Source organism: Amphibalanus amphitrite, unplaced genomic scaffold, assembly GCF_019059575.1.
Source record: "Amphibalanus amphitrite isolate SeventyFive unplaced genomic scaffold, NRLGWU_Aamphi_draft 000135F_arrow, whole genome shotgun sequence".
Classification (NCBI taxonomy): Eukaryota; Metazoa; Arthropoda; class Thecostraca; order Balanomorpha; family Balanidae; genus Amphibalanus; species Amphibalanus amphitrite.
Window position 1 is genome coordinate 283,309 of NW_024881630.1, and position 27,419 is coordinate 310,727.

Here is a 27,419-nt window from a genome sequence, read left to right on the forward strand (position 1 = left end):
ATTTGGAATAAGGAAAAGGTTATCTGTTATGACAGTGACGTCATGAAATATAAAAATAATGTTTACTTTGTCGAGGGTTTTATGAAAAAGAATGCAGAATTTACCTTATCTTATCACTTTTTCTCCAATGACCTGGTCTAATTTATCTTAATCCAGTTTAATTTCACCTAATTTTTGGAAACGTAGCCCACTATAACTAATCTCCCAAACACTAATGTGATAACTATTGACGTCATCAAATAGATTGGCAATTGCATCAGTTGCATGACTCAAAAACATAGAAATAACCCTATAGAGATTGACAACTTACTTGAAAGCGTAAACACAACGTAAACGCGTAAACGTTTATAAATATACCATAACCAACTATTTCTCGCGCCACTAATTATAATAGAGATTGACAACTTACTTGAAAGCGTAAACACAATGTAAACGCGTAAACGTTTATAAATATACCATAACCATAAACCAACTATTTCTCGCGCCACTAATTATAAGGGTATGTTCATTCGTTTTGTTATTTTCCAGATCCACGTAGTATCAAGTCTGTTCTGTGTTTACATAGGGTTCTTGGCGCGTCCCTAGGCACTACCCAAGGCTATATAAACCAGGTAGAACGCTCCGGGAAAAAAGTTGGAAACAATAAATTAGTTGCAGCATTCCCTGATGACGCGAATGTGGGTCAGCGGCCGGCGGCCGGCGGCCGCTAACACTGTATGAGGATGAGTGCACGGAACTTTTGCTTGTTGGAGATTGCGCTAGGCAGTTAAATGTTAATGATAGGATATGTTTCGAAAGTAAATTGAACGACGCTTCGAACGCCGTCAATGAATTTGCGATGCGACGCGTATTTGTTTAGTTAGAGCCGGCGAACTTTTACCTTCCGACCGCGCGGGGAGGCGATATGGTGCCACACTGACGGTTTTTAAGATAGCTCAAAATTCTTTTAAGCTAAAGAGCTGAAATTTGACTCGTCCAATCTTTTGATCAAGCTGGATCTTCTGGTACAGGTCGCATATTTAAGGTACGTCAGGTTGTTGACCTATATTGTCGCTCGTGAGCCTCTGCACAGTCCAAAAACAATGCAATTTCTGAACACTCAGTGCCAAGAAATCCTTCACACAAAGATGACACTTGGCAGAAAGAAGAGCTGTCGGTTTCTTATCGTTCGTATGTGTCGTGTTTTCACAAGACTAAGAGTTTAGTAAGGTCAGGTCCGTCACGTGACCTCCCCTCATAACTCAATAGGTTTACTTTCATAGAAGCGTTTATCAATCGCCGGAAATCTTAGCCAATCCCACTGGACACTGGATCCATACCCACATGGGGCCCTCCTGACTTGCCACTCCCTCTGAAATTCACAATAACATTGGGCTGCGCCCTGCGGCCACGGTTATGTATTAATGCTTTTCACTGGCAGAAATACAACAACTTCAACCACCACAGTGCACGCCGCCACAACAGTCCGACCCACGTCCCTGATATCGACTAGCACCCGGCCGGATGCACATACGCGGAGCCAATCAGTTCGAATGTGCCAGTCAGTCCTGAAGCTTACAATTGCTGTGTCGCATGGCGCATGGCACAGGACGATTCCTAGCAGCTGTCGGCTGAAGTGGAGAAACAGCACGTTGCGACACACCGCGCCGGCGACAGAGCTCAGCAGGGCTGGTTTGAGGCTAAAGCCGGAGGTAAGGGCGGACACAGGCAGTAGGCACATACATTGCAGGACAAATAACAGGATGTCAGTTAGGGATATAATTCAAGACGAATGATTCAAGACAGACTGAAATAATGTACATTCTGTTCACTTAGATACCAACTTCAAACTTGACATTTATAGCACCACGGAAACAATTGGCACACAGGAAAGAAACAAAAGATGAGGTGTTTTTAACTCAAGGAGGTAAAAAGAGGTTGCATATGATGGAACAGCCCGAAGTGCAGACAAGCGCATATTTTTGGTAATAGCTATCAGCTGTCCTACTTCTCTTCTCCCTTCACCAACTACTGGACACATTTGAAGCATCATATTAGCACCAATGTCCATAACAAAAGCTTGCAAGTAGTTTTATGAAGCCAAGGGAGATATGCCTACATCATGCATGTAAGCTCAAAATGCATTACAAAGGAAGGTTATCTAAAGTGAATAGTGGGCAAAAGCATTTCATAGCTAAATTATTCAAAACTGCACACAGGGCAAACATAAAAAGCAGCAAGTGTAGTGTTCTGTTATGCTTAAAAAAAATCCAAAACAAAATACAATCTTTTCTTGTTTGAATTGGTTGTTCTTCTATGCCACTTCATCCATATCTTGATTACAGATGGGCTGTTACTGTAGGCTGATGAAGTGACACTTGATTGCCTTTGTGCGAGTTTCAGTTGCAGCCTCCTAGGTACTGCACTGGAAAGCAGATTGAATTGAATGCCTCTGAAAGATAGGAATATTGGCAAAGTTAGCTGTAGTAGTGTCAATGATAATAGACATGACATTTATGTCTTTTGACATACATTTGTTGAAGTACAAAAAGGTACAAAATAAATTGGTTTGTTTCCAGACACGCACACTGCACAAAGCCGCACAGACATTACACAAGCATATGAAATTGGTACACATAAAACTTGATGATTAAAAAGGTCAAAACTAGCAACAATAATTAATTGAAGTAAAAGTTACAATCACAATCATTTGATTTAAAATGACTTGACAAAGTCACAAGATGCAACACTCCTATTCACTTCAGAAAAGTTTTTATGCTTTCATTATATCCTCCACATATCAACCAGCTTGATACCAGGCTGTGCAATAGTGGGTACATAACCCCATGTTTCCATTTTATTAGAGCAAGTGGGGTTACAACAACAATGCTAATGTCAAACCCACATCTGCAACCCGTACTGAAGTTTCAATCACCTTACAAGAACACCTTCTGGCAGTTTGATGGGCAGAATGGTCATAACTACTTTCTCCTCATATTCAACACAAATTATCTCTTATACAGATAAAGTTTAGACTTGGTTATGGCAAGCATTTTCGAGAAAAGATATGATAAAAGTCCAAGACAAAGGTCGAGAGAAACAACACCAACATAAAACACCGACTATGTAGCACTAATACTATAAAATTCATAAAAATATATACATGAGTCGATCAGAAATTCACTGTAGATTGCGAAAATGGTGTCAAATGCCACTCAAATACCCCCATTCGCATGTACGAAGCAATATAACACTGACCTTCAGTTCCGCGTGCCATTCCCCATAGGCCACTGTGTATTAAATAACGCGTTCACTGATCGCAAAAAAATGAGACCCACATATGACGCGTTTGCTACCAGCCAATCAGCGCTCGAGATGCCGAGCGCTGATTGGTGGAGAGGGCCGTCGTCAGCAGTCCATTACATGTTGTTTTCCTTGAACATATACGTGAGCGGCTGATGCTGCTCACGGGTTGTTTCCATTTTTCGTAATGCTGAAGGCACGGGAGCGAACCCCCCTGGCACTACCTACCTCAAAATACCTAAATGTAAATGGGTAGGTAGGTACTAGGTGGTCGTGAAGCAGGCATCAAAGATGGCCTTTCAGGCATCACACCTGCTTTTTTGCAAACAAGGAGACAACTCAAAGTTCACTGTATTGATATTGTTAAGGTCCAGACTGGTGGGAGTAAAGTAACCCATGTTATACTACTGTTGACATGTCCGGTGTAAAAGGGCGGATTGAGCTGAAATTTCAGAGCAGAGTCCAGCGCAACTCAGTGCGCCAAAAGTATGGTGCATGAGTGGACAATAAATTTCAGTGCAAACAGATCATTTAAGAAAGTTTGGCGCAAGAAGAGAAACCTTTGCTATCTTCAATTGCTGAACTACATTTGACTCGTAAATCTCGGAGGATAACTGACAGATGCGTGAGATATAAGCTTCTCAAAAGCACTGCTCCAGGACTGCTTGAACACCCTTGACTCTTTACGTGGCATGTGTGACAGGACTACCAATGTGCTTCAAGAGTAGTCAATTGTAGGGTAGGAGAGATAGGGCTACTCAATAACAAAGTGTGCAGTGCAATCAGCCCAGCGGTTGCAGTGAGATATAACTCCCTTAAAGGTGTTACAGTCCAAGCTGGGCCGCTCATGCCAGATTTTTTGCACTGAGATTTTTAATATTGAAAATACCCATCACACTTTGCGCTCCCTCGAAATTATAATCCACAAAGCACAAAGCTCATAATGCTTGGCACTCTTAGCTGAGAAGATTATACAAGAGAAGCCTCACATCAGTGTAAAAGCCATCCATTCCATAATCAATGGCTAATTGGCTAGCTGCACTGCTGCAGTGCTAACCAGCCAGTGATGCATCGATAATGTGCGATTTTAGTCACTCATATTTGTAGTTGCACAAAACCTCTGTTTTTGTCTTGTAAACACTCAAAGCATAGGTGTGTTTCACTTCAACATTTTTTTAGGTGCATTTGTAGGTGTATTTCACATGAACGATCGTTTTTACCGGTGACGATGGTCCATACTTTGCAGGTGTGCCTTGTGAGGTTGGCCAGTCGCATTTCGTCCACGCAGCTCCTGGCTGAACAATGGTGAGTGCAGAGTGCTATTTGGCATGGCCCCTTTGTGGTGGATGGTACCACCAGTGTTTACAACTATTCAAGTTGTAAAGATTGATATGTATTTCAAAATTTCAAGCACCCTTGGCTTTTGTGCTGAAGCAGTGTTCGACAGTTGCGCAAGCTTCTCTGGGTCAATCGAATAGGTGATTCTTGTATAGTAAAGTGGTATGCTGAATTCCTTTGAGCGGTGAACCCGACTACGTTGTGCTGTGCTTCTGTGGCTCAGTTGGTGGATTGTCTGGACCTGGTTCTCGGTGGTAAGATTTCGGTTTCCCGTCACTTGGGCACTGGATATTTGAGTCGGGCGATCTGCAGTTAGTGGGAGTAGCTGTATCCAGCCGAACTCTGGAGTGGTAGAGGCAACTTAATATCCCGATCGAATGGCAGCGCTGCCGTATAAAGGCAAAACCCATTATGTTCGGGTGACCTCTGACCTGAGGTAATGGCCTCTGACACGACATAATAGTTTTTTGCCTTTGCACGGCAGAGCGGCTATGGCCAAGGTTTTATTAGCGCAGGCTCTGGGCTCGTCAATCCGTCCGCTCACAGCATTGTGCTTAAATTGCTGAGAAAGAACTAATTCGATGGCCGAACCGGGAAACTCAGTCTCAGAACCCCAATGTGCGTGGTGGGCACGCCCGAGACGATATGTAACAGTACATTACTGGTAGCTGGCTCTGTGTAACGTATGTCGCGCTATGTACAGTTTGTAATCAAATGCAACCGTTCAGTCATGAAATGCGTATACAATCTGAGATCAGTTCTGCTACGCCTTCAATGTTGTTGGTAGATGTCTGCGATTTTGTCCCCTCGGCTGCCCTTTTGTAAAGCAAATGCTGTCCGCCAACAAGGGCCCGTGTATCTTCGTTTCTGCACCCTTTACTTGCCGGTTAGATTGATCAGATGTATGAATAGTGGACAAGCAATTATGTTTGTTTTGTTGGGTTAGGCCCTTTCGGTCCAATGAGACCATTTCAGAGCCGGGAGGATGATAGGATATAGGGGGAGACATTGGTCTGGGCAGGCTCCCTGGTGAGTCGCCGGGACTGAGCCCGTCCAGAGGACAGGCCACCCAGCCCCAAGGCACTCACTGCACCCGGCTACGGGGTGCGCTCTCTCGGGAGCAGCGGTGCCGCTCCAAGGGAGCAGCCCGCATGAGATAAAGTTGCCTGTCCAGCCCGGAGGGGGGTTGCGGCGTGGAGGAGAAGGATTTCAGTATCCTGAGGATAGAAGCACGGAACGGTCCACAATTATGTGATCGACTACGACTCGTTAAATCAAAGCTATCCATTCATGTAACCTTTTGGATATTTCATAAGGAAAGATTCACAAGGAAATGGCAAGCTACTGAAGGGCTCTTTCATATTGTTGTTCTCCGAAACATATTGGAAATAGAAATGCTTGAGGCATGGGTCCTGCTGCCTTCCACGCATTTGTCATTAACTGAGGCACGGACTGAGGTATCCGGCCTCCAATCTGCCCAAACCTGGCGGCAGATTCCGATTCCAGATTCCTGTCGCCCCCCGGGTGGCAAAGCTTCTAGCTTCTAATGATGGTCGCTAGATGTCAGTGAAATCGCCGCCAGGGTGATTGAGACACGTTGCCGCCGCGTGCTATCGCTGGCCAGTTTGTCAACATTGCGTCAGGACAGCGCGATGATGTTATCCCGCAATGCTGTCTCCTTATCGATTAGCCGTCTGAGACTCGCTACTCACGACTTATCAATCCTCGGTGCGATGGTGTCTGGCAGATCCCGTCACAGCATGGCCCAGGGCTCTGGATCGACACTTGGGACCTATTCGGGGATCAGGCGACCAGGTGAAAGGGAGGCTCCGGCGAACTATCGCTTCAGTAATGCCCATCCCACTAATGGAGGCATTGTAGAATTTTGCGATTTTTTATATTTATGCCCCGATCCCCGGTATCGGCACACTTAACTGGTGTTGGTGGAGCTGAATAATGCGTGATGCTATCATCAGCAACGCTTAATTTTCTCACACAAAGGAAGTAGAGACATCGAGATAGGTTACCAGCCCTGTGCCATTGATGTTCCGACCCCTTGCGCTCTCATCAATACCAGCTGTCGATTGAACCTACCGATCAGTTGCCGTCAGACACGGAAAAAAAACATTTCGGAACAAAGAACAAATTAAGAGCGATCGGACGCGACGCGATTCATGTTCATAGATAACATATTGGATGCGGTTCGGAATGTATCTCCCGGGGAAGCGATTAGATTTTTTCGACCGAACCTTGTCTCATCAAACGGATTCTATTGCGCCAGTGGATCTCACCGATGCTTATACAACCCATGTGCATTGTGCAGGTACCTAATGCTTGCCTAATGCAGCCTTTGAATAATGCATAAATGCATGCGTCCTTCCGCTGATTATGGGCTAGACGCTCTGCACCCAGCACCGGTGGTTTGGCGGGTCGATAACCAGAAACTGACGTAATAATCTGAATTAAGGTTGAGAATACGTATGCGTAGGAAGTACCGATCTCATCGAAATTCTTTGCGTGCTTCGGTATTGTCATGTCATTGCCGAGAGAAATACGGAAGAGACGGGACTGTAATAGCAACCTACGTATCCATGTATGTGTGCCAAAAAAAGCATAATGAAAATTTGCCGCGAGCTCCGCAGCACATTCGCTCATGTCCAAAAATACAATTGGAACCGGTTCTCTCCCGCTGCCCAGCCTCTCCGGTAGGGGTGGCGGGGTGACACAGCAGGACGGGAGCGCGGCCGGGGCCCTGGGGCGGCCGCCGGTTGGAGCCGGCTGGGGGCTGTCGCGGGTGGGCAGCCGGCCGGCCGCGGGGCCGCGGCGCTTTGCCGGCCGGTCGCAGTCGCGTGCCGTCCGCGTCGCCGCTCGGAGCGCAGTGATGGCGTCCACAGAGGAGCAGCCGAACGTCAAGCGGGCGCGCAGCCTGAGCCACCCGGGCCCGATGGGGCGGCCGCACCGGCCCCACACCCGGCGTGTGCACCGCAACTCACTGCCCAGCTCTACCATACCGCAGTTCGCCAACATCAAAAACAAACGCAAGTATGTGCGCTTCTCGTTCCGCGAGAAGAAGATCATCTGCAGTGTGGTGGCCGGCAACCTGTTCTTCGGCTGCATCGCCGGCATCCTGGTGCCGTTCTTCCCGTCCGAGGCCGAGAAGCGCGGCGTCTCGCAGTCGCTGGTCGGCGGCGTGTTCGCCGTCTACGCCTTCACCCAGTTCGCGTTCGCGCCGATGCTCTCCAAGCTGATCCCCGTGATGGGCGCGTCGCGCGTGTTCCACACGGGCCTGGCCGTGACGGGCGTGTCGACAGTCGTGTTCGGCCTGCTCGACTTTATCCCGGACGCCGACGCGTTCATCGTCACGTGTTACGTGGTGCGTGTGGTGGAGGCGCTGGGCACGGCCGCGTTCGTCACGGCCGCCTACACGATCGTGGCCAACCAGTTTCCGGAGAACATCAACCTGCTGGTGGGCACGTCGGAGACGGTGTGCGCCGTGGGGATCGCGGCCGGGCCGGCCATCGGCGGCGGCCTCTACACGGTCGGCGGATACGGCCTGCCCTTCTACGTCTTAGGAGGTGTGATCGTGGCGGCGACGGCCATCAGTTGCGTGACGCTGCCGTGGATCGGCGGCGATCCGCAGCGGGTCGAGGTGCGCCGCATGTCGCGCCGCATGGTCCGCTCGGCAGAGGCCTGGCTCAACGTGGTCGTGCTGCTGCTGGTGGCCGTGGCCTGGACGGCGCTGGACCCGGGCCTGGCGCCCTACGTCACCACCACACTCGGCCTGTCGCCCGCCCACCTGGGCCTGTTCTTCCTGCTGGCCAGTGGCACCTACGCCGTGGTCGGACCCGTCTGGGGCAAGCTGTGTGACGACCTGCCCAACAACTACGTTCAGATGTCGCTGTGCCTGGTGCTGGCCGCCGTTGGGCTGGCCATCATCCCGCCGGCGCCGGGCCTCGGCCTGGAGCCCAGCCGCTCGCTGGTCGCCGTCGGCATGACGATGCGCGAGCTGTTCCTGGGCGGCGCCTTCATCCCGACGTTCGGCAACATCCTGCGCTCGGGCACGGCCGTCGGCCTCTCCGAGGGCATGGGCACGCAGGCGTTCGTGTCGGCCATCTGGTGCAGCGCCTTCTCGATCGGCAACACGATCGGCCCGCTGGCGGCCGGCCTCTCCGATGACGCGTTCGGCTTCCCGATGACGGTGACGGCGCTGAGCGTCATCACGCTGCTGATGGCCGTGCCGGTGGCCATCCAGTGTCTGGTGCGGTGGCGGCAGCTGGCCAACGCCGGCGCGTCGGCGCCCAGCCAGGGCCCCTCGGAGCGGTCCCCGCTGCTGGCCGAGAGCGGTGCCGGCGGAGACTGGGTGCCGGCGCCGCTGCGGACCGCCGCCATCCCTGACCGGCTGCCGACGGTGGCGTCCAGTGAGTCGGAATGAGCGGCGGCTGAGTCGGGGTTACATCACCACCACCAACAGCGGCAATACCAGCAGCACCATCACCAGCAGCGGCAGCGGCCGGTGGGCGAGGGAAGAGAAGGCGACAGACTCGTCACCACCAGCAGCAGCCACAGCGGGTGGGCTAAGGAAGAGGCCATCTCGTCACCGCCACTATCGGCGGCGGGTCCACGGACCAGAGAGGGTGCAGGGCGCCTCGTCAGCGACTACGGACGATCCGCGGAGACCGAGCGACGGGTCGAACGGTTCCAAAGGAGGGCGACGCAGCGGGAGCTCGCAGGGGCCGCAGCAGCGGCGCAGTCGAGAGCGCGGCTTTCAACTGGAGAGAGGGGCACGTGTCTCAGCAAGGACTGAGCGGTATTATGTGCGCTCTTTTCATCCAGATTTATTGAACAACGTATCGTTTGAGCCGAGGTCATATCGTTCCATGTGTGAAGTATCTTAACCGTGTGGGTACAGGGCATTTGAGCTATGTTTTATTGTGCATGTGTATGTATGTGTAGAGAGGAGGTAGCGAATGGCTTATGAAGTGCAATCATCATGTTTTCAGCGAAATGACTGTGTGTTTCAGTGTTGTGATGAATGCATACACATGTAAGGAAATAAACAATAAACATTATCCAGATACGTGTTCTATGGTTCAGCGTGAAAGCATATAGCTTGGTGATCTGCTTGCGGCCTATTCGCCCATCAGTCGCTGCTTGCACCTCAAATTCCATATCTCTTTCAACGAGCTTGGTATTGGTCTAGCACACTTTGTCAGGGATTTCTGCCGAGTTGCTGCATCTTATCTGTGCACTGTGCAGTAATGATGTCAATTACGGAAAATCGGAATACCGATACCAAACCAAATACCAACCAAATCCGTTGAGAAATACCGAAACCAAACCAACTTGGGAACATGAGGAAAATACCAACTTTTTACCGATTTCTTAGCCTCTTAAACATTAGCGAGGGTTCATGATACCAACAAAATACCAAGCACATAACGATTGAAATACCAAATACCGAGTTGGTATCGGTTTGGTATCGGTATACCAAAAAGTTGGTATCCGATTGACATCTCTACTGTGCAGGTACGGTTGTTAATTTTTAGGTGACGTCACCAGACGTGGACTCGATCGGGCACGGTCACGACTCACGGGTCCTGATTCACTGGATAGTTTCCGCTGGCATGGGGAAGTCGTCAGTGTCATTCAGAGGGTGACTACCGTCATGCCCAAAGGTAACTTCCTTCGCCACCCCTCCCCCCCCTTCTCCCGTCCCTTAGCAGCGGCCGCGAACCTCTCGTCTCCGCAGCCGCGAGGGTCTTTGACCGCCGTCCGGAGCCACCCGTCTGAGGCAGAGATGTATATTTCTCAGCTCCTCGGCACCGAACCCGTGCGCCCCACCATGTCTTGCAAACGAGATCCAGATCGCGCCGCGCCGGGCCAGTAATGTAAACGTCGGCACCGTCCTGGGCTGGGTCAAACGTCGCGGTCCCGACATTTATTGCACTATCCTGGTGCTTAGGCAGCGAGCCGAGATGTGATCAGATGCGCAATCTGGCGACAGATCATTCTAGTGCTTTTCCATAAGGCGTCGGGTATTTTCCATAAGGTGTCAAGCTGCATACATTAGGGACCATTGGGACTCTCCGTGTCTCCGTGCTAAAAGGAAAAGCATGGATTCGATAGAAGTTGCCGGTTGATTGAAAAGCTGAGACGTTAGACAAATGTTTAAATCGTTCATCCAAATATGTCTGGTAGAAGGCTGCTCAATGCTTGGAATTCATGTTTTGTGTCCAGTTCACGTTGTCTCGAGTTCTCTTCCTCGCCATAAATGTTTATTTTTGTGTTTATCCACTCTTCCTTTTGTGGATGATGTCATAGACAGCCAGGACGGCAGGAGGCTGGATCATTATCACAATTACCTTGCTTTTTTTCTTAAAGACGAGCGCCACTTGTCGTGAGCATGAACAGGGGTGGTGGGCGTCAGAAAGGAATCTAACTATTAACATCTGACATCATCGCTGTCTGATAATGTCTGTCAACCAGCTCATGATGCATTGCATTTGTTGCTTATGGCATTCTTTCTTGCTATAGGAAATCAATTTGAGCCATCTCGTAGCTGCGGCATCCCCAACGGAGTTTCTGGGGGTGAGCTGTCGGCGCGGGTTGAGGGTCGATTCAACAGCTGTCTGATAGAGCCACGGCGTTTGATACGAGTTCACTCGAGTGGTGCTCACTATTATAAGTACTCGCCCGCCAGCCACGGACGTGCGAGGATTCGGCGACTAGCAGTACCTAATGGGGGGGGGGATAAGTGGACAACCCCCCCCCCCCCGCCCTCCCTCTAAGAGTACGGCTATATGGTTAATGTATGCTACACCCTGCGCTGTTCTGCTTTAGTCAAGCAGCGCCCAGAAAGTACGCACCGAGCGCCCATTTGTCCACTGGAGACGGGAAGTGGCTCACGACCCAGAAACGTGACCCATATACTGAAGAGTGAAGAGCGCTCGGAATGTGTGCTTGAAATCTGCCCACGACCCTAACAAATTTGCACTGGAAGATTGTATGAAATTTAGATCTGCATTGCCGTAAGTTTTGTGTTTTGACAAGGCGTGTTGTGATTTTGATATAGTAGACTGGGTCTGGCGCATTAGTATCTTGCTGATGATCAGTATTGTGTGCGATGGTGAGTTATTGACGCAGAGCAGAATCTGCAAAGCCGTTTCTAAGGGGACTGTACCCCGATCAACGTCTCTCCCGTGTGTGGAATCGGTTTCGCATCAGGTTTCGATTGTTCCCAGCTTCTGCAGTACAGTATTACTACCGTATCTGACGTGTGTGCGTGTTCTTTCTTCCAGGGTGAACGCAAGGGAGTCAACAAGTACTACCCGCCCGACTATGACCCGTCCAAGGGAGGGCTCAACAAGTTCCAGGGCACGCACGCGCTGCGCGAGCGTGCCAAAAAGATCCACCTGGGCATCCTGGTCATCCGGTTCGAGATGCCCTACAACATCTGGTGTGACGGCTGCGGCAACCACATCGGCATGGGCGTCAGGTCAGTCGGCACTCCTTCTTACGTATTTTTAGCGTTCGAAGTTGGAAGGTCTTTCTTGATTGCACCTTCAATGTCATTTCCAGAAGCAAGCTTGTAAAACCATCCTAAGTTTGGATGCGTCTGTTGATTCAGAGCTCACTGGCATTGATAACAAGTCAACGACCTACCTAATGTTTTATTCTTATCTTAGCTGGGCGCACGTTTTAATATCGTTGATGATCGTAATCTGAGTTGCTAACTGACTGTTTTGTCCCTTTCAAAATTCAGGTACAACGCGGAGAAGTCCAAGGTGGGCATGTACTATACCACGCCCGTGTACCAGTTTCGTATGAAATGCCACCTGTGCGACAACTACTTTATCATCAAGACGGACCCGGCGGTAAGCTGAGCGCTGCGTTCTAAAGGCTGTGGCGTGAGTGCTGCTGCGTTTCTTATTGTCTTATTTGGGGGACATTGGCAACGCTCAAGTCATCTCGTAAAACATGGCATATCTGCTGGTCAGATAACCTGAGAGATGCCTTGTAGATCGTAACAGTTTTCCATTATTACAATACAAATGAACACGCTAACCGTCTGCCGTTTGCTCCTAAGAGTTAATCGGTAATACTGGTTACTTTTCTCACAAATGTCATTTCTGTGACCCTCCCTCCCGGCCTGTTCGCCCTTCATGAACAGAACTTGGACTATGAGGTGGTCGCGGGCGCTCGGCGCCAGGAGCGGCGCTTCGATCCTGGCGAGAACGGCACTGTCGTTCCCGACGAGCGCGCCAAGATCCAGAAGCTCGCCACCGACGCCATGTACAAGCTGGAGCACGGCTCGGACGACGTCGGCAAACTGCGAGACGCCGCGCCGGTGCTGGAACACGTGGAGCGCATCCAGGACCGCATGTGGGACGACTTCGCGGCCAACAAACGGCTCCGCGACAAGTTCAGGGTGAGGGAGCTGTTATTACAGCACTCTGGTTATGTGTGTGGAGGAGAGGAAGGAAGCTCGTGGGTTTTGTGCGACAGTGAGCGCCGCTATACAGTGTTTCATCATGCTATGCGCCACCGTTTACATGCTCTGCGTGCGCCGACGGGCGGCTGGCGCTGTTCGATGTCCGAGATCGGTCCTGGCGGGTCCGCCGCGGCGCGCCGCTCTAGTCTCGGCTATACTGTAAGCACTACTGCCGCCATCAGTGCAGTCCGGTTGTAAGTTCCGCCAGTTAGGCGGCGTCTGTTAGATCCAGTTGGAGCCAGTATCTGTGCCAGACGTAAAATTCCGTCGGTGACGGGTGGTGTGTCCTTTAATTACCCCATGACGTCTCCTCCTCCCCCTCCCTCCGCTGCCCATGAAGTGATAACGAACAGTACGTGAAGAGAGCGACGATTTAGAACGGGGTGGCTGGGCTAACCGGTATCAGCCGACCTCGTGACGATGGGATCCATGTGGAGACATTTCCACCGTTTTAAGCGGCCTCATGTGGGCTAGGAACCATCCCATCTTATTTTGACTGCGGCTGCTTAGTTACTGCTTCTGTTCGATGTTTGTTTTTGTTTACGCTGTTGTTTTAGAGATCCTCACAGCGATCAGCACACGCGCTGGCTGGCTCACGTATGGCAAGCATTGGCACACAGCACACTCGCCACCTGCTACTCTACGACCTCGCACTATTTCTTGTCACTGGCTTTTCTGTACACTCCTCTTGTTTTGTACGTTCCTTTTGTTTTTACCTTTTGTTTGTCCTTATGATAGTACCATGTTATTGTGCTATTCCCATTATATGTATAATTTGCGTCACCAGCTGTGGCGTCTGTTTGCGCCATCCGCCTTGTGCTGATGTCCAATGAACGCTTGCTTCGCAGGCGGGTAAGAAAGCGGCAGCAGCGGTAGCTGCCCGGGACGCCGATCTGCTGCGGAGGGCCTCGCTGGACCTGGTGCTGAGTCCTGAGACGGACGAGGACCGCCGGCTGGCCGCCCTGATGAAACTGCGGGACCCCGTCGGTACGTGGAATCCCGGGGTGCGAAGAGCGGGTGGGTCTACCTGGGTGGGTCTGGGGGAATGTTTGGTGATAGGGCTTCTGGGGCGGACATCCCGCTCATTGAGTGTGTCGTCTGGGGGCGCAATGTGCTGTGGCCTGTGAGATAGGATGTGTTTAAAGTCATGGTTCTGGACTGCACCCGCTGCTCCAAAAGTACCCGACTGGAGGTGATGTGCCCTGAGCCGACCGCACTGTGGGATACTGGAGTCCATCAACGCCGTACTGGAATGTTCGAGTCACTAGGGTCGCAGTTCAGGCCTCCGAGAAGAGGATTGATTCCACAGCTCGTCGTCACGTCGGATCAACGTTGAGCCGGGCGTGTTACCGACTATAAATATTTGTCGCGCGCTGCGGCCGGGCGGCGGTCGGCAGTGTGTGCCGGCGGCGCCACCGCTCCGGCCCCCTCTGACCCCCCTCAAATAGTCCAGGGCCGGCGGCCGGCGCGCGCGCGGCACGTGGCGGGCCCGCCCCGGCGGCGACTCTGGCGCGTCTGGCTCTCGGGCCGACTCTTGGCAGACGCCGGCTCCTCTCTGGTATAAACTGAGCGCTGCATGGACTGGCGCCACGGCAACCGCTCGGACCGGGTGGCGGCGGCAGCCCCCTGTCCGGATCGAGTCGGCGGTGGTCCCCGTGTGGTCCCCAGATCGGACCGGACCGGGTCGGGCGCAGACGGTCCGCCGGCGCCGGTCAGGCGGCAGCCTCAGACGGCTGACGGACCGCAGATCCCCCCGCTGAGGACACCGGCCCTCGGACTCTGCGTAGCCTGCAGCGAACAAGGCAGACCCCGCGGCGAATAAGTCGGACGCTGCAGCGAATAAGGCGGACATCTGACTGCAGCAACTGGTGGGACATTTTTTGTATCTCGCTGCCGGTATTTTCACCAATCGCAAGTAAAATAGGCAGCTGCAGGCAAGACAGGTAGTTCGCAGATCCTCATATGGCTGGAGGCTATTCTAAAAGACGGTGGTATGCCCATTCATATTGACCGCAATAGCTGGAGACTTTTCTAGTTTTCGTTTTTTCACTTATCATTTTATGCTTATGCTCTGACATGCTCCTCAAATTAGCACTAATTTAACAAATAGCTATTCAGTTTGAACACTGGATCCCTTTACACCTCATCGCTCAAATGATCCCACCCTGTTGATACGATACGGGAGCGATATCCGGTTACAACTACCGCGAGCTCGCTGGGGAGGGAGCGCGAAGGATCACATTTCTTTGGATTAATTATTGGTGGCCCTCGGGCCGGTTCGTCCCGTCATAGGATAGCTGAGAAGATAAGAGTGAAATGTTAAACTTGACACATGCTCACCCTGTCATTTGATACTGACAGCCGGTAGGAAGTAGAGGTGGAAATGAATATTAGTCATTAGTCAAAAATTAGTCGACTAACGTTAGTCAAGCGCTTTTTTAGTCAGTCAAAAGTCAGTCAACCAAAATATTTGTTAGTCATTAGTCAGTCATTAGTCAATGATTTTGTTACATATTAGTCGACTAATTTGTCGTAATTCGTGAGGTGACTTAGCCCGCGCTCCACTGGGGTCGCCCCCGAACGCGCCCGACTGGGGGGGGGGGGTAAATTTTACCCCTCCCTCTGTTATCTCCCGAACCAGGCGTCGTAACGGCCGACATATCTTGCGCCCGCTTCGCATTGCGTTGGCCATAAAATGATTAGGGATAAAATTTGGGATCGATTGGTGTTTTTTTCCGGTGTCGATCGGACGTCTAGAAGCGCTTTGATGCGTAACTTGTAAACGGCCACAGGCTGTACTTTTAACAGTAATCGTTTCAGCCAGGCATAGAATGTCGTTGGCCCAGTGCCCACCATGGCCAACATCATTGGCGGATCCAGCCCGACGTTTTTTTTTTGGGGGGGGGGGGGCAAATGGCCGAAATGACCCCTTTCTTTCCATGCGCCGCCATAGGCGTAATATTAAAACTCGGGTCTTTTTGGGGGGGGGCAAACGGGCTTTGGGGGGGGGGCAATGGTCCTAAATGCCCCCCCTGGATCCGCCAGTGGCCAACATCCCCAGCTGCTGATTGCACTGCTTTGTTCATTGCTGATTGCGTTCATTGTGGTCAAACATCACAGGTCACATGCTCTGAAATGCTGAATGGAACAAACATTAAAATAAAACATGGTGTTGGTCATCGTTTATATTTCTTAGCGTATCGGCAGATTTTTATTTACGCAGTGCTAGCAAATTGCGAAATTTAGTCAAATATTAGTCAAAATCAAGAAAAGTAGCGTTAGTCATTCAATAGTCAGTCAAGCTTTTTGAGACGAAAATTTAGTCAGTCAAAAGTCAGTCAACCAAAATTGTCATTAGTCATTAGTCAGTCATTAGTCAATATTTTGGAAAACGTTAGTCATTTCCACCTCTAGTAGGAAGGGGTGATTCTGGTTTTCCGCGGGGAATCAGTTGGTTAGCGGTGTGAGCTATGTGATGATACTGACAGCCGGTAGGAAGGGGCGATACTTGACTCGTTTTCCGTGGGGAATCAGTCGGTTAGCGGTGTGAGCTGTGTGTCGGTCCGTCTCCACGGCCGCCTCTGCCTCTGCGGGTCCCCTCCCCGCTGCCCCCTGTCGGGTCCCCCCGGTGCGACCCCGTCGGCCGGCGCCGGACTGACGCGATCCGTCCGCCGCTCGGAGCCGTCGCGTGCCACTCGGGTCTCTGGGTGTCCCAGTCTGACCCATGGCCGGCTGTCTGAGGTCCGATCGCCTCTGACGCGCAGCAGACAGGCCAAATCTCTCCGACCGAGGGTGACGTCAGGGGTACTGGAAGGCACCGCTTTCAGCGGGCCAGCCGCACCCGCCCGGTATAAACCGCCCGCGGTGCGGCCGGCCGGGACCGGACAGTTTCCACTTGGAGGTGGGAGTATGTATAAACAGCGGGAGATCGGATGACCTTATTCATATAGAATGTGCATGGCAGCTGTGGGAAGCGGAATGTTAAACGAGAAACAGCTGTTTTCGTGATCGTTAAGCTGTTCCTACGCTGCTGGTTGCATCTGTGCATCACTTGTAATGTGGTATCCTGAGTTGAGAATGTACTTGGAGAGGTGTGCGTTGTCCTAAACAAGGCTTTGATTCTAAAGTTAGTACTCCGTCGGTGCTCTGTTTTAGTTTTGGCCTCTATGGACTTATGGTTTGTTGCTGATCAACATTTGAGCGTACCCAGGAAGACACGTTCCACCCACTGCCGAATCGAGTTTGCACGCGGTCCCTGTGAAATCAAGTGTGAATGGTTCGGGCTTTGTTATATTTCTCTAAGTCAGTATAACACCATGTCCGTTTATTTATACCTAATGTTGCTCGCATTCCACGTAAACAGATAGACTTTATCTTTGTTGTGCGCGAAATGGTATACCAATTACCAAGCTTTTGTTTCATTTGATGCAAGCATAAAAACTTCTGCATATCCGTAGCATTCAGTGTCTCTATCGAATAGCAGACGTTTCCGTCGAAGCTGAAAGCGTCCAAGGCCACTATGTCAAGTCCAAGACTGTGTATTTAAACACCATACGATCTGGAGACAATGGTGCTCGTCAGAGGGGAGGATGGGTGGTGAAAACCAGGAAGCGAAGACCTAATATTTCTTTTTCTCTCTTATGTTTGTACGGCTATCCCGGAAGTGATGGGTTGTGACTTGTGAATGCTCTTTGTTTGTTCTCACAACTTATAACCTCTTTTTGCGGTAGAATATCGAAGCAGCCATTCAGTTTTAGAGATAACCCAGTGCCATAGGTGGCCGGTGGCCATGTTTAGGTACCCCTGACCGTGTTTTTTTCACTCCTGTTATTTCCGTGTCTGTTTTCCAGGACTGGAGGAGCGGCGGAAGAGGAAGCGGGCGGCCATCGGCGCCCGGCCGGCCCTGGGCACTGTGGCGCCCCGCAGCGGCGGGTTCGGCACCGGCCGGGCCGCGGGGACCGGCGGCGGACGGACGGCCGCCTCCATCGGGGTGGCGCTGGGTCGGAGCGGCGGCACTACAGGCTCGTCACCGACCGCCGCTGCTGGGGATAGCGAGAGGGGTGAGCAGCGACTCCCCACCGCTACCAACACATCAGACACCGGCCCCGGCGCCTCACCGACCGCCGGCCCCAGCGTATCCGTCACCAGCATCGGCCCTGCTGGTCCGATCCCATCTGTCACTAGTCCCAGTTCGGTAGATCCGACCCCCTCCGCCGACCCCAGCCCCCCTGTTTCAACCCCTTCTACCGACCCCAGTCCCGTCGTTCCGACCCCCGCTGCGAACCTGTCGCTGCCGGGACCCGCCGGTGACCACCCGGCGCCCACAGATCGTTTGAACGGCCCCGGGTCAGTCATTTCCCCAGTGATAACCGCTGCCAACCGGTCAAACGATCGTTCGACCACGACCCCGGCCGGGCGGATCAGCCTGGTGGCGGAGTACTCTTCAACAGACAGTGAGTGAACCCTCCGCTCTGTCCGGATCTTACCGGTATGGGATGAGCCGGGATACATCTGCTTTGGCACTGCTCAGGAATATAAGAATGTCTTTGCTAGCGTAACGAACGCCTTTTTCGTTTAGAGGCGTCACCTGATCAAGAGCAACCCGAGGAATACGCATATGTATATCGCTATTCATTGACGCTAAACGATAATTATTCGCTGAAAACACGAACTGGCTGTGAGCTGGGGGCAGCGGCCTCGTTAGGTGGATCGACAGTTGATATAGTTGTGTTTGCTAATTGTTTTACATAGTGTAGTCGTTATTTTGTCATTGGTTGTGCCGTGCAGGTTGCGACGAGTGTGCGAGGGCGTATGGATTGCTAGTATTGCGATATTGAATGAGACAATCTATTAGCTGGCTTGCGGATATAATACATACCTATATGTTCTCTGCATAGCATATCTCATTATCGATGTATTTGTAAAATTCATCGGTTTCCTTATTGTTTTGGATCAACTTCCCACATCAACAAAGCACGAAGTTTTGTTTCAGGACGTTCAGTTGCTAATGACCGCAGACGCTGTTACGAGGGCGAATCAGGAAACGCCAGTTGATATGTTAAATAATTTATTTCACATAATCAGTCATACCTCGCATCAGCAGCACACGCCATAACACCGCTTTGGTCATAACCAGAACAAGTTTTATTGCAAAACAACGGGTAATAGCGATATTTCACACAGGTATATCAACACGCGTATAAAAATGTGTCGGTGCGCGGTGGGCAGAGACGCAGCCGTCGTGATTGTCGGCCGCCCAGTCCTCCGTCGGTACCCGGCACCACGCACATCACAGAGACACTCCCACCGCCCCGGTGCCCAGATTCAGTCCGACATCTGCCCGAACCATGCCGACAAATGGCACGGTCTGATCCGCGCTCAGGAATCCACGCGCCGCGGGATCCGCGCGGCCACGCGACCCTACACCAATATCGGTGTGATTCTGAGCGTCAACTCCCACTTTGGCCGAGGGTATCACATGAACGTGTGGCGGCGAGCGCCGAGCTCGGGCGCCCGGAGGCTGCACCGAACACAGGCGCCGAGCGCCGCGCCGGACCCACAGGCGGCACTGGACTCAGTCGCCGGGACTCACAGACAGCAGGCGCTGGGCGCCGGACTCAGTCGCCGAACTAACAGGCGCTGAGGAGCGCCGGACTCACAGGCGGCACTGGACTCAGTCGCCAGACCAACAGGCGCTGAGGAGCGCGGGACTCACAGGCGGCGCCACGACGAGGAGCTGAACGATGAGATGCCGCCGCCGCCGACGCCGCCACCGCCCGAGCCGTATCTGGGCAACACAGTACAGCGCCGGTCAGCGGAGATCGGCCCTGCGGAGCCAGGCAGACACACAGCGCACGGGTTAGACGGAGCGGCCGCTCAGTGGCGAGACCCGGCCGACGCTACTGCAGGCACGAGCATCACTAAAACTGGACAGAGGACAAGTTACACACGAGTGTTGCAGGCACGAGCTTCGGTCGAACGGGACAGAGGACACATTCACACGTGCAGACCGACAATGAATGTTCTGAATGTGTAAAAAATCTAAAATGTGTGGGTTTTATGAAGAGACCTAAAGGGAAATCATAAGCGGGAACTGATATGAAGAGCATCTTCAGAGCAACCATTTTTCTCACATGAAGGGAGACACAACTACTAATACCACCACTGCGTATGTCAACTCGGTATGTCAGGCATGTAGCGACAAACATTCGAACAGCTGCATAATCATGCACTTCACGGACTAAACACAACAGGCAGACACCGGTGCGGGGAAAAATCGAATGGAAACTAAAAGAATGTTAAATATCACATGCTTCTCAACAACCTTGAATTATTTAACGTTAAAACAACAATTCAGCGAAACGGGTACAATGTAAGCAAGCGACACAATGTAATTAGAAAAGTAACCCGAGGGCGGCTCCCGGATCGACCAGAAAGTCCAGCCAGGAGAGGCCGCCCCGGTCTGCGGCCGGCGGCGGTGACACTTGCCTCGAATATCTGCGCAGCTGCGGCTGACTGGCGGCGCCGGCCGAGCGCGATTTGCGCGCCTCCTTCAGACTCTCGATGTTGCTGGTGACCGAGTCGAGGTCGCGCTTCAGCTGGTCGCCGATCGAGCTCAGCCGAGACGAGGAGGCGATGGCCGGGCCCAGCGCGGCCGTGTGACGACGGTAGTACTCGGCGTTGCTCGACGGTGTCGCCGCCGACGGGCGGAAGTATGGCGCGTCGCCGGCGCCGCGGCCGGTCCGGCGCGGCTCGGGCGAGTCCAGTGCCGGTCGGCGGCGGCCCTCCTCGATACTGGAGAGTCGGGACGGCCGCGGCTCGGCCGAGTCGGACGGCAGCGACTCGCGTGACGAGCGCAGGCTGACGTTACTCGAGGAGAGCGCCTCGCGCGAGTCGCTGGGGTCGGGCTCGTCGGCGGGCGGCACGCAGCCGGCGCTGCCCAGTTTTCGGCGGCGCGGCAGCGTGCTGCTGATCCACCCGCCGCTGTCCGCCGCCTCGGACGGGTCACGGCTGTGCGAACGCATCCGCGGCTCACCCGAGCGAAGCGAGCTTGAGCGGCCGGCGCGGCGCGGCTCCGTCGAAGGCTCGTCATAGATGAGACTGAGCATCTCCCGGCTGGCCGAGCGGTCCCGGCGCCGGTCGTTGAAGCGGGAGAAGTAGCTTTTCCGTAGGATCCTGTCGCTGACCGAGTCTTCCTCGTCGTCGACGGTGTTGAGCTCCGACGTGTCGGTGTTCTCCGAGGCCGGGTCGGTGTCGGCGCTGGGTCGCCGGCCGTGCCGCCGCCACCGACGCTCCGGATCGCCGCCGTTCTCGGGGCGACCGTTCTGCGTCTGCTCGGCGGCGCCGTTTGACACGGGGCCGTTCTGCACAGGAGGCTCGTCGTTGACCACCACGGCCGGCGCGGCGCCGGCGGACCGGTGTCGGTCCGACCGCGGCTCGGGCTCGGTCTGCTGCAGTCGGCTGGCGGCCGAGCGCACTCCGCCGTGACGATCCTCCTGCTCACCGAGCGACTGCCGCGGAGAGCCAGGCCGGGCCACGGGCGGGCTGGCCGGCGGCGCCTTCTCAGAGTCTGGGTACCGCTCAAACGCGTCACGCAGCAGGTCCGGGTTGATGGGTGTTGGCGGCTGGTTTTCGATCCCGCTACTGGGCTGTGCAGCACCGTCCCGTCGCTTGTCTGCGCTGTTCTCATCCTCCGCCTTCACCTCTGAGCGACTTCCGACTCGTCGGATAAGGCTTGGTATTCGACTCAGCTTCTGAGTGAGAGAGGACTTCTTCTCTTTGGTTTCATCCACATCCGGCCGCTTCTCGCCGCCCCCGGTTTTCGTCTCCTCGTCTTTACCACGGCTGAGGAGCTTCGCCGTTTTCCGTGACAGCTCATCGAAGACACTCCGCTCTGACGGCTTGTCTGCCTTCTTAGGAACATCAGGAGCCGGTCGCGGGTCGGCAGCCGCCGCCGTGCCCTGGGCATCCTGCCACGTCTCTTCCGACTCCTCGGCTACCGCAGCGTTCGGCGTCGGCGAGCCGACTGTTCCACCCAGTTCCGCCTCCAGCTCAGGCTCTGCTTCAGGCACCGGCGGCGGCGACACCAGGCTCTCCCGCTTCTGCCTGATGTCTTTGAGCACGTTCTGTACGCTGCGCTCGGAGCTGCGTGTGAACGGTGTGCTGAAGCGGTACGTGTCGGGTGTGTACAGACTCTCCGTGGGGCTGAGTGTCCCCGGGCTGGCGGCGGGGCGGTACTCTCCGCTCCGGTCACGGCCGTACGGGTCCACATTGAGTCTCAGATCCTCCCGCGGACTGCGGGGCCGCGGACTGGAGCGGTACTCCTCCAGTGGACTGCGGGGCCGCGAGCTGGAGCGGTAGTCCTCCGGTGGGCCGGAGAGGTACTGCGAGCGGTACTCGGACCGCGGGCTGAACGGCTCGCGGGGCCGCGAGTACCGGTCCTCACCCGAATCGGCGTAGTATCCGGCGCTGGCGGGCCGAGCCGCGTCGCCCCTAGATGTGCGCCAGGACCGGTCGGCCAGCCGGCGAGTCTCCGGGCTGGGCACCGGCGTGCGGTCGCTGTCCTCGCCGTTTGGAGGCTCCAGGGTGGCGCCCGTGCCCACCGACCGCTCCGGCGACCGACTCCCGCCGCGGCTCTGGCTGCGTGCCCGCGGCGCTGCGACGGTCTCACGGCGGCCGTCCCCCAGCCGGAGACTGAGCGCGCGGCCCAGCGAGCGGCGCACGTCGTCGGCTGTGGTGCGCGGCCGCGCGGCCGGCCGCTGCGGCGTCTCCTGCTCGTCGTCACTACCGCCGGAGGGAGCGTCGATCAGGGAGCGGCGGCGCGCTGACCCGGCCGCCGGCTCCTGCTGCTGGCCTGCTGCTGATCGCCCGCCATCCCGCCCGTTAGCTTCCCCCGGCGGCCGGAACGAGCTGTGCAGACTGCGCGGCCGCCACGCCACCTTGGGCGGCTCTGCGGACGCCCCCGCCCCCGCCGCAGCCGCCGTCTGTTCGGCAGGAGGATACTCCCGGCTCGAGGTGCGCGTGTAGACCCGATAGGCCGGCGCCTGCGCGGGGACCGGCTCCGGCGGCGCGGCAGGCGCCGGTGCCGGTGCCGCTCGACTCAGCGCCGGGTCCTGGCGCAGGAAACGACTGATGAAGTCGCGCGCCGACCCGGCCCGCTCGGCGCTGGAGCCGGGATCCGGTCCGCCCAGCGGCGAGTCCGCCGTCGACGACTTCTTATAGGCCAGGAACTTGCGCGGCCTGGCCAGCTGCGGCTCCGGCGACATGGGGGACGGTGACGGCGCCTGCGGCTGCTGCTGTGACTGCTGCTGCTGCTGCTGCGGGCGGACGAACGGCTGCGGGCCGGGCCGCGCCTGCTCGGCCGGCTCGTCGTCATCGATGATGGGCAGGTCCTTGGAGGGCGCCCGCGCCGTGTAGCGCCGCGGCAGGCTGCGCGTGTAGCTGGCCGGATCGTCGTCCGTCTCGAAACACTGGCCGCGCCGCCGGAAATCTGCCGACGCACCCCAGACCGCGGGTCAGAGGTCAGGGGTGGCGGCCAATGGTAGCCGTGATACTAGGGGCATCGGTCAGTGCGCCTCTGGTGCTCGAGTCAGCAGGACCCTTCAGATGGAAATTGACTTAAGTCACCTTTCAAGAAAAAAGGAAAACTGTGGTAAACATTTACAAGAATGAACTCAAATTCGCTTTTCCAGCGGAAATAATTCAGTTTATAAACTAGAAGGCTTATAAATTAATTAGAAGTTACGTTAGGTTAATGAACCTTAATTTTGTGAATGGTCAATCAATATTACGTTTAATGGTCTTACGAGTTCCGAGCATACGGCTGCTGTCATCCCAGAAAAGGAACAATATCGATAACTGAATATCGAAAGGTGCCGCAGTTTATATTTAACTGGATTCACTACAACCTGTGGGGAACAGCTAGGATGTTTGATAAATATCAATAAAGAGCCGTAAAATCAAACACCGCAAAAAGTAAAAAGTAGTCATCGTTTCTAGTAGTATATGCAATTACGATTGCAAAAAAGTATAGTTTATAGCAGGGCTGCGGAGTCAGAGTCGGAGTCGGAGTTGGAGTCGGTCGGAGTCGACAATTCTGCTCGGAGTCGGAGTCGGAGTCGCCAAAATCTTACCGACTCCGACTCCGGAGTCGGAGTTAACGCTACATGACTCCACGTCATGCACTGCACCTGTTGAATTGACAATACACTGCTCTCGAAATTAAATTTTGTCGAAAAAATGACCACTTCGCTGTTTTGGACGAACGTTTTCAGTGAAAGAAGCAGAAGACGGTGAATTCCCCAGAACCTGCTTGTTAATTCTGAATATTGTTTTTATGCATATTTGCAACGCAAAGCCCTGGAACGCACAACGGATCGTTTCAGGCAAGATAAAACATATCCATTATGAGCTTCAGTATTGCACGATATGGATTTTAATAGAACCGTCCGGAGTCGGAGTCGGAGCTGGAGTCGGAGTCGGAGTCGATTTTTAAAGCCGGAGTCGGAGTCGGAGTCGGAGTCACCCTAAAATCCATCGACTCCGCAGCCCTGGTTTATAGTGAATTTAACGGATAAAAATCAACAAGTCGCTTCATGATTACAAAAACAAAAACATTTACCAGCCAAAATACCTGTCAGATACTCGCAGAAGCCATGCCCGCGGCCATTCCCTCACCACTGGCCGCCGAACGAGGCGCTCCAGAAGAGGTCGCCGTGTCCTGGGAGTTCCGGTAGTGGCAGCCGGGAGGGGCGGACAGACAGGCGGTTAGTACACGGCACTCGGCACACTGGTACGGCGCTCCGGCCACCGGTCAGCCGAGCTCAGTATGAATCTCATCCAGCCAGGACAGGACTATGAGCATCTATGTGGCTGTGTAATACCTACTGCTCTAAGAGAGAGCAAGCCGAAAGACACGTGGCAGAGACTAGTCTGTCAGGCTGGACGGGATCCTGAAGTGGGCGGCTCACACCGGCGGCCGGAACACACGTCAAGCCGGGCGGGTTAGTTGACACGTACAAACGCTACTGACTGTCCTGGGGACACCAGATGCGCACCCGCCGCCGGCGCACTGCAACAGCACGCGAGCGGCGTCACTGACCGGTGGCACGTCACAGAGCCTGACCGGCAGCAGCTCACATGCGGAGGGAGAATGGTGTTCGGTGCACGTCTTGTGATTGTGGATTAAATAGAGGTACAACACTAACAGTAGCTGCACACTGTGTAGGCTGAATCGTGCGTATCGTGGCGGCCTTCTCATGCAACTTGCAAGAGTCAGGTAATATTGTGTGCGAGCTTAGCGAAATATCCAGCGGTGTCATGCTGATAAAGGTCTAACATAATCGAGCATGTCTTGCTTCGTACCAATGCATAACACAAAGCACGGCATATTACTACTGAACCTACTACAGCTTACAGCATATCTTTCAACCATGCAATCAGACTTATCCTTTTTGGCGTTACCCCCGACATTGTCAAGTTTATCGAGTTGAACCCCCAGATTCAGACATGAGCATTATGCAATATGCAGCGCACGTTGTATGTGCGTGCCCGCATCCATTGTCACTTGCCAGACATCGAACAACCGCAGTATGCGTTTGTGTAAGCGTATACAGTGTGGGGTGCGCGCAATTCTACATGACGCAAGACACACGGGCACGGCATGCCATTGCTACAGTGTCGGCCGCCGCCGGACGGTGGCAGCACCGTCGGTGCGACCACTGACTTTTGGGGAGGGTGGAGAAGGCGTCCTCGCGGGACTTAGTGCGCCGCCAGCTCGGCTGGCCGGGCTGCTGACCCGACTGGGCCGAACCGTCTCCCTGTGAGCCGCTGGATGACTGCCTGCGGACGCCACAAAGGCAGGTCAGCGGGGTTCAGGTACAACGGGGCAGATATACGTACGGCTCATCGCACAAAGACGTGAATTAAGTCGGGCTTTGTCAGAGCAATGGATACTTTTACAAGTAAGAATTATTCCATTACCACATCCCGTTGTCATAAGTCGGCCATTTCGTTTTGATTCCCGCAGTTGGAATGTGGTCCATTCTTTCGACAAGGGCTCATAAGAAGGTCCACATGCGAAGTTTTACGTTAGGGTGGATTTGCTTCCGAAAATACCGCATCCTGGCGCGACGACATATGTACTTACTGGACGCACTGGTAGGAACGAAATCTAGCAGCATGAGAGAAAACAGACATGCGTTTAGAGGCGTTCAAGTTGTCGTTACTTCGGATCATACACGTAACAGCCGTCCAAAATTACATTTCAAGTTCAACCGACAAGATAACCAAGACAACGCAGGATCACTTCAAATGAATGAAGTATAGCCCTAACAAACAGCTCGCTGCTCGACAATGTCCCAGCACTCCCCTAGTGCCCCAGCTTCCCAGCTCCCTCCCCTCTCTGCTCTCCACTCACCTGGAGAAGGCGGGCGGCTGATCGAAGAGCGAGGTGTGCGGGAAGCCCAGCGGCTGGTCGAACAGCGACCGCATCGGACTGGGCATCCCCCACATACCGCCCGGCTGCTGCTGCTGCTGCTGCTGCTGCTGCTGGTACTGCTGCGCCGAGCCGGGCGGCTGGTTCGCCAGCATCATCGTCCGCTGCAGGTGGCGTGGGAGGATTATAATGTCAAATGTGACTCAACACGCAAAATGCAACCAACTACTGTATAGGATGAGGCTTGACACTAGTTAGCTAGAGCACGGACCAAAAGCCCAAAAGCTAACAGTTGAGTTTTTATCGTCCATGGCACCCTTTTGTCTTCTCTTGCTATGCTGATTAGGACAAAGCGTAGCGTGCTCAGAAGTCTGATAAAGGATTCGCTTCAAGATGTTGTACTGACGTCATTTGACGATAGACCTTGGCGTAAAACAGTAGTAACCACTGTTCTCGGCATATAACACGCCAAGGCCAGTTGTTTGCGCCGTCCCACCTTGAGCGGCGAGTCCTCTGTGCTGACGCGCCGGGTCAGGTTCCGCACACGGTCCAGCAGGGTGGTGAAGAGCGACTCGGCAGTGAGGATCTCGAACTGATCCTCGTCCTCCTCCTCGTCCTCGCCAGCCGAGCTGAAACTCTCCGAGCGCTCCAGACCGGAGCGAGGACGCGGCGCCAGGCTGCGAGCGAGACGGGAATCGATTAGGGGCACAGGCTGAGATAATGATATACAAATACAGGGGCAATAAAAAACGACATAAACAGAACAGTTGCAGAGCAGAAACCAAAGAAGGACGAGTATGCTAAAATATGTGTTCGTTCAACGTGACATTTCAACTAAGTTCGAGAAGTCGTGGTTTGTGGCTGCAAGGAAGT

At 53.8% G+C, this 27,419-nt stretch overlaps 2 protein-coding genes across 6 annotated transcripts in view; one reads left to right on the forward strand and one right to left on the reverse strand.

The window, feature by feature from the left end:
- The first annotated feature begins 303 nt into the window (after positions 1–303).
- Positions 304–19,001, forward strand: LOC122382219 (coiled-coil domain-containing protein 130 homolog). Of its 4 annotated transcripts, none has more exons than XM_043367272.1 (7): positions 304–499; positions 4,529–4,587; positions 11,919–12,115; positions 12,383–12,494; positions 12,791–13,048; positions 13,960–14,098; positions 17,962–19,001. In XM_043367272.1, the coding sequence occupies exons 2-7, from the start codon at positions 4,585–4,587 to the stop codon at positions 18,570–18,572; spliced, it is 1,320 nt and encodes a 439-aa protein (XP_043223207.1). In that variant the 5' UTR covers positions 304–499; positions 4,529–4,584; the 3' UTR covers positions 18,573–19,001. The 4 variants fall into 4 exon arrangements, with proteins under 4 accessions (XP_043223207.1, XP_043223209.1, XP_043223208.1 ...); XM_043367274.1 differs by having other exon boundaries at positions 326–337; XM_043367273.1 differs by lacking the exon at positions 304–499 and adding an exon at positions 3,496–3,526.
- A 160-nt stretch (positions 19,002–19,161) lies between these two features.
- LOC122382221 (serine/arginine repetitive matrix protein 2-like) overlaps positions 19,162–27,419 on the reverse strand; it is a 35,259-nt gene continuing 27,001 nt past the window's right edge. Inside the window, exons 10-14 of one of the 2 annotated variants that reach the window (XM_043367276.1) lie at positions 27,043–27,223; positions 26,529–26,710; positions 25,836–25,951; positions 20,600–23,600; positions 19,162–19,898 (exon numbers count right to left, since the gene is read on the reverse strand). In XM_043367276.1, coding sequence (XP_043223211.1) covers positions 19,823–19,898; positions 20,600–23,600; positions 25,836–25,951; positions 26,529–26,710; positions 27,043–27,223 — 3,556 coding nt within the window. In that variant the 3' untranslated portion in view covers positions 19,162–19,822. Of the gene's footprint in view, positions 19,939–20,599; positions 23,601–25,835; positions 25,952–26,528; positions 26,711–27,042; positions 27,224–27,419 lie in introns of both variants that reach the window. The other variant, XM_043367277.1, reaches the window with a different exon arrangement.